Source organism: Charadrius vociferus, unplaced genomic scaffold, assembly GCF_000708025.1.
Source record: "Charadrius vociferus isolate BGI_N301 unplaced genomic scaffold, ASM70802v2 scaffold54, whole genome shotgun sequence".
Lineage (NCBI taxonomy): Eukaryota > Metazoa > Chordata > Aves > Charadriiformes > Charadriidae > Charadrius > Charadrius vociferus.
This window is the reverse complement of record NW_009648350.1, coordinates 2,596,211-2,602,465: the sequence shown is the minus strand read 5'-3', so window position 1 is coordinate 2,602,465 and position 6,255 is coordinate 2,596,211. Positions and strand designations below refer to the sequence as shown.

The following is a 6,255-nucleotide window of genomic DNA, read 5'->3' as shown; positions in this document are numbered from 1 at the left end:
CACCATCCCCAGGGTCGCCAAGGGACCCGCAGGTGAGCCCCCTGCCCCGGGGGGGGACCCGCTGCACCCCCTACAAAGGATCCATATTTCCCGTCCCTCTCCACAGGGAAAAGTACTGGGAACTGCTGGAACCAGAGAACGCCCAAAACGGCCCCCGGGGTGAAGGTAGGTGTGGGGGGATTTTGAGGATGGTCTGGTTGGGACATGTCCCTGGGGTTGGGGACGGGCCGTGGTGGCTGTGGGGGGTGTTGAGGGTCTCACTGCTGCTCCCCACACACCCCCTCCCACAGGTGCCCCCCTGCCCGAGGGGCTGAGCCGGCTCTTCGGGGTGCTGGGGGAACTGGAGGGCTGCCACCGCCTGGCGCAGCCCCCGGCCCCCCCGGCGCCCACCTTGCTGCAGCTGCAGGCGTGAGGGGACCTCCAGGGTCCCCACACCTCGGGGACCGCCACCACCATGGCAATAAAGGCACTTTGTATCCTGCAGCCGTGTCCTCTTGTCTCTGGCGGGGACGCTGTTGGCCATGGGGGTGGGCACTGGTGGTGCTGGGGGGCGGTGCAGCACAGGGTGGGGGACTGGCCAAAGCTCTGCTGGTGGCACTGGTGGTGCTACTCATGGTGGCACTGCTCGTGGTGGCATTGGTGATATTGTGGATGGCCGTCCTGGTGTCACTTCTGGTGGCCCTACTGGTGGCGGTGGTGGCATCAGTGGTGTTTCTGCTGGTGGCCTGGTGGAAGCACTGCTGCTAGCTCTACTGGTGGCACTAATGATGGTGGCACCAGCGGAAGTACTGCTGGTGGCTCCACTGGTGGTGCCACTGATGGTGGCACTGGTGCACTGGTAGCACCCTCCTGGTGCCATGTCTGGTGGCTGCAGTGGTGGCATCACTGGTGGTTCTGCTGGGGCATTGCTGATGGTGTCACTGGTGTTGGTGCTCCTCATGGCATCGCTGATGACATCACTGGTGGCCCTGCTGATGTCCTTTCTGGTGGCACCAATAGGGCACCAGTGGTGGAACTACCGATGGTTTTACTCCTGATCCCACCAATGGTGGCACACATGGTGGAACTGGTGCCACCGCTGCCGGTCCCATCACTGCTCGTGCTGGCACTGGTGATGTCACTCATGGCCCTGCTGGTGGCCGCAGCGGTGGCGTCATTGTTGGTTTTGCTGGTGGCCTGGGGAAAGCGCTGCTGGTGGCAGCACTGCTGGTGCTCGTGATGGTGGCACTGGTGGAAGTACTGGTGGTGGCACCACTGGTGGTGGCACAGGTGACGTCGTTGTCGGCCTGGTTGGTCGTTGCTGGTGGCCTGGGGAAAGCACTGCTGGTGGCAGCACTGCTGGTGCTCGTGATGGTGGCACTGGTGGAAGTACTGGTGGTGGCACCACTGGTGGTGGCACAGGTGACGTCGTTGTCGGCCTGGTTGGTCGTTGCTGGTGGCCTGGGGAAAGCACTGCTGGTGGCAGCACTGCTGGTGCTCGTGATGGTGGCACTGGTGGAAGTACTGGTGGTGGCACCACTGGTGGTGGCACAGGTGACGTCGTTGTCGGCCTGGTTGGTCGTTGCTGGTGGCCTGGGGAAAGCACTGCTGGTGGCAGCACTGCTGGTGCTCGTGATGGTGGCACTGGTGGAAGTACTGGTGGTGGCACCACTGGTGGTGGCACAGGTGACGTCGTTGTCGGCCTGGTTGGTCGTTGCTGGTGGCCTGGGGAAAGCACTGCTGGTGGCAGCACTGCTGGTGCTCGTGATGGTGGCACTGGTGGAAGTACTGGTGGTGGCACCACTGGTGGTGGCACAGGTGACGTCGTTGTCGGCCTGGTTGGTCGTTGCTGGTGGCCTGGGGAAAGCACTGCTGGTGGCAGCACTGCTGGTGCTCGTGATGGTGGCACTGGTGGAAGTACTGGTGGTGGCACCACTGGTGGTGGCACAGGTGACGTCGTTGTCGGCCTGGTTGCTGGTGGGGGGAAAGCAATTCTGCTTTGAAAAGTGAGGGAATAGCGTCCACCAACACATTCAGGTCGCCAGAAATGCGGCGCTCTAATTATTTTTTTAATAGAAAAAGTGTTTGTTTGTGTTGCGTGGTTGGTCACTGCTGCTTTTTCCATTCCAGGCAGTTACTGAAAGACCCCCAGGTGTTATTTGCAGGGTACAAGGTCCCGCACCCGCTGGAACACAAAATTATCATCCGCGTCCAAACCACTCCTGATTACAGCCCCCAGGAAGCTTTCACCAACGCCATCACGGATCTGATCAGTGAGCTCTCCCTCCTGGAGGAGAGGTTCAGGGTGAGTTTGTTTCTCTTTTCTTTTCAAAGCATTTGAGCTTCTTGCAATTAAAAGTTAAACAAAGGGGAGGGTGGTGTGACCTAGAACTGCTATTTTAGGTCCATAAATTCATCAAAGCCAGGTGGTGTTACTCAGCTGCTGTCAAGGCACGGTGGAGCTTGGCCGCTCTTACCGGTTATTCACCTGCCCAGCAAGGGTTCAGTGGGTGCTCTGTAATTCCCTAGATGGCTGGCATTGGTTTTCTCACAGTCTTACTAGTGTAGAAAACAATTTTCTGTTCTTCCAAGTCTGTTTTGTTATTTTTTTTCAACTTCTCCTGCCAAAACTCTGGGCCAGTGGTCGTTTGTTTCAGGTTTTTTTCACCACTCCTCATTGCTTCTGCTCATCTGTGCAATTGTATTTATTTAGCCCCTGATTTTTGAGACTTGATCTGCCCAAAAGGTTATTGAGCCTGAACAGGGGGTACTCTGAATAGGATACTCTCTGTAGAGTTCTCTGGTGTGCTGGTAAAAGGTAACAGTGCACCAATTTTGTTAATACGTTTTCATATTGAGTATTGTTTTTCTGGATGGTGTAGAGACTTCCACTAATGATTTGTGGTTCTTCTTGTGTTTCACAGAACAATGTTTAAACTAAGTTCCTCCAGCTCAGTAACGCTTTTTGTCTTAAACTATGTATTTTTCTTTGTGTTTTACAGGTTGCTATTAAAGACAAACAAGAAGGAATTGAGTAAAATCACCCCATTTAGAGCCGACTGTACTTCTGAGGCAGAGCGATGTGTCTGTTAATTGAACACTATATTTAAACCTCCATTCAAACCTCCAATATTTTCCCCCTTCTCCCACTTATGTTTAATTTTTGACGGCAGCAGCTATGTTTTGAAGGGATTTTTATACCAGACAGGCACTTTGCCAAGAGGATAAATGCCTTGTTTGATTTGATGGATATATCATTAAAATGATTTCTACTTTGCTAATTGGAGCCTTAAGACAAATATTTGTACTGGGCTGTTGGCAAGTTTATTGGGAGTGAACTTCCAGAATGAGAAACCACTGAGTGAGAGTGGTAGATGAACCTCCTGCTTTTCCTTTTCAAAAAGTCTAGGCACTGTCAACTGAACTGGTATTTTGTTTTATTAAGTGTCATTTCTATAAAACAAATGCACAAATTGTGAAAACTTACAGTAAAAGAAACCGGATGTTTACAATGACTTGATGAGTTTAACAAACTCTTACCGTGTTGTTTGTTTTGTTTTTGTTTTGTTTTTTTCTCTTGCACATAATAGCTGGGCTAGAAAACTTCATGGTTACATGGGTAACAGTCACTAATACTGCACTATTTCAAAGCACGGGAATGAAACTCTGTTACAAGGAACTATGACTTCTTCCAAATTGCTGTTATGTTCACACTAGTTAGAACAACAAGGTAAGTAAAAGTAGGGTCTGATACCACATTGTTTATTAGGACTTCACTCAGCTGCTCCCCATTCTCTCGAAGCTCTGGCCACTTGAGAATCTATGAGGAGAAGAGAGTTTGGGTAGGAAAGCAAGGGCGGTATTGTCTCTGAAAGTGGGAGGTTATTAATGACTGCAAGGCCTGGTTTGATGATGGGGGTTTGGCATCCGCTTCCTTGCCAGCCTGGGGAAGCTAAATAAAAAGATTCTCCTTTCTGAGGGAGGTGGTGCAGCTTTATGTACTCTGAAAGAACCAGGGTTTAAGGCAGAGGGACTTGATCGGAAAGGAAAAGGTGAAAGCAGCTGGAACTGACTGTTGACTTGGGCAATGTGCTCACAAAAAGTTTATGGAACGTTAGGTCACGTCATAGCTGTATGCAGTGATAGCTCAAGACTGTGCTGTGGAGTGGGAGCCTTTGAGTGTGTGTGCCTTCGTCACGCAAGGGAAGAGTAACTGCCCGAAAGAGGACAATCTGGGCACAAGGGAAATACCAAAAGGAAAAAAAAAAAAAAAAAGGGTGGCATGAGCATACGGAAGCAGTGAGCCCTTCCATGCATGCCGGTCCGCCAGGGAACAGCCGCTCCGGCTTCCCCCTCCTCAGCCCGTCAGGGCAACGGTGTCTGCACACTTGTGTAGTCCGGCTCTCCAGGTTAACCACCCGGAGCCCTTCTGCTAGGAGAAGCTGCCAACCTGCAGAACGCCGGAGCAAACAGACTTGCTTTACAGCTCATAATTCCTGTTACAGTTGTGTTTGTGTGAGATTTGAAAGATGGCCTTGGTCACGCTCTGAAGATTGTTTTTAATTGCTTGTGAGGGTTAGGTAGAGCAAACCGTTGGCATGTTCTGGTGTAAATCTGCTCAGTGACTCGGGCCAGCTCCACCGGGGAGGGAGGGAGGGAGGGAGGGAGGCCCAGCTCAGCCCCAAAGGGTAAATGTGACCTACCTGTGTGGGCGGGATCCTCCTCTCGGAGCGTTTTCCCTTTGCAGAGCTCCATGCTGTGCTGTAGTTTGAGAGGTTGTACATCCACACACTTCCCTTCTCGTCACCACAGAACACGTAGTCTTTTGCTGTAAGACCAAAAGAAGAAGGTGGGAAATTAGTGTGAAACTGGGAGGCCACTCCTGTCTAAACCAGAGCTCATGACGGTGCTGTAGGATTCCAGGGGAGGGTATCATATTTCAGCAAAATTCTATTTCTAGCACAAATATATTAATCTACCTTGCTCTGAAAAAAAAAGTAAATTCATTTAAAGATAAATTGGCTATCTTATTCTAGTATATAAAAGCTAATGATAAGTGTTTTGATGTTTCTTTTGACTTTTTCAGACTTTGTGGTTTTTGGAACGTGGTGATCAAATCGGGTTTGTTTATTCCTTGTTAGTCTTAAAAGCCAGCTGCCCCCTGTGTGGCATTCTTACCCCCTTCTTCAGCTGCAAAAAGCATTAAAATGGGTCTAGAAAAAGTACGGGGCCAAGCCAGAGCTCTGTGTGCTTTGAAGACCTCCACAAGGAAGACCGTGTTAGCACTGTACAGTCGGCGTAACACTGTAAGCCTGAGCTGTTCCCCCACTGCATGGCAGATAGTATAGCTGCAGTTATGTATTGCTCGTATTATTTATATACAGGTGGTGCTGGGGTGTTGCTGCGCTTTGCTGGAGCTGCAGTGCAGGGAGTTGAGGGCTCTTGTTGCTTGCTGACGGGAGACCAGACACGCTCTCTCTGCTGGGGACTGAAATCCCGGCCTCTGCCTCCAACTCCGGGCTCCTCCGACAGGGGAAGGGGGAGGCACAAACCGCACAACTGTTCGAAGTAACTCTGGACCCGTGCGGCCGTCTCTGCTACGGTGCCCGGTACAGCCTCACTGCTCGCACCCAGGAAGAGTGCTGCTTACCTGGGCAGGTGCTGAGCGTCAGGTAGGACAGGTCTGTCGTGGACCACTCAAGCTCAGCTAGAATAACTGCAGATATTGTTCGCTGGCATCCCTTCCCCTTTGTGTCAAAAGATCGACTCCAGCTCCACAAGTATATGCAACCCGGTTTAGAGCTCTTGGAAACTAGGGAGGAAAGAGGGGAGAGGCTGTGTCAGTTGCTGAGATGCGAAACGCCTCAAAACAAAGGCTGGCTTCTGGTGAAGGTGGTCCATCCGGAAGGTGACTTTTAAGAAGTGGGACCCGATAGCAGCAGCAACTGTTTCCACCTCCTTTACCTTATTTCAGGATAATTGGAGGCTGCAGAAGGATTTTCAGTCCCATGCCTATGTTCACGAACTGCAGAACAAGCATCAGCTATTCGCTAAGACCCAGCCCATTCTTTAAGCACTCTCCCAGATGTGGGAACTCTCAATTCCCCTTTAAAAAAAATACTGCTGCCCCCAGCCCTTGAGCAGAAAGGAGCTCTCCTCCCGTCCACTTCGGCACTGCTCAGCCAAGCGTGCTCTCGGGGTTGGGTCCATCTGATTTCCAGTCCTGCTCAGACATGGGTTTGCACCTCTATCTCACGTTTTAGGGAAAGCTGAGTG

At 51.4% G+C, this 6,255-nt stretch overlaps 3 protein-coding genes across 3 annotated transcripts in view; 2 read left to right on the top strand and 1 right to left on the bottom strand.

Annotated features, from left to right (window-relative positions):
* The window catches only part of LOC104286588 (ras GTPase-activating protein 4-like), a 6,219-nt gene extending 5,807 nt beyond the window's left edge, over positions 1–412 (top strand). Inside the window, exons 17-18 of the mRNA XM_009885199.1 lie at positions 107–165; positions 291–412. Of these exons, the coding sequence (XP_009883501.1) occupies positions 107–165; positions 291–412 (181 nt within the window). The remainder of the gene's footprint in view (positions 1–106; positions 166–290) is intronic.
* Positions 413–612: 200 nt separating this feature from the next.
* Positions 613–3,017, top strand: LOC104286586. The gene is made up of 4 exons (XM_009885198.1): positions 613–728; positions 1,146–1,985; positions 2,110–2,284; positions 2,982–3,017. The coding sequence occupies exons 1-4, from the start codon at positions 613–615 to the stop codon at positions 3,015–3,017; spliced, it is 1,167 nt and encodes a 388-aa protein (XP_009883500.1).
* A 536-nt stretch (positions 3,018–3,553) lies between these two features.
* The window catches only part of LRWD1 (leucine-rich repeats and WD repeat domain containing 1), a 14,484-nt gene continuing 11,782 nt past the window's right edge, over positions 3,554–6,255 (bottom strand). Inside the window, exons 13-15 of the mRNA XM_009885122.1 lie at positions 5,630–5,791; positions 4,683–4,807; positions 3,554–3,799 (exon numbers count right to left, since the gene is read on the bottom strand). Of these exons, the coding sequence (XP_009883424.1) occupies positions 3,659–3,799; positions 4,683–4,807; positions 5,630–5,791 (428 nt within the window). The 3' untranslated portion in view covers positions 3,554–3,658. The remainder of the gene's footprint in view (positions 3,800–4,682; positions 4,808–5,629; positions 5,792–6,255) is intronic.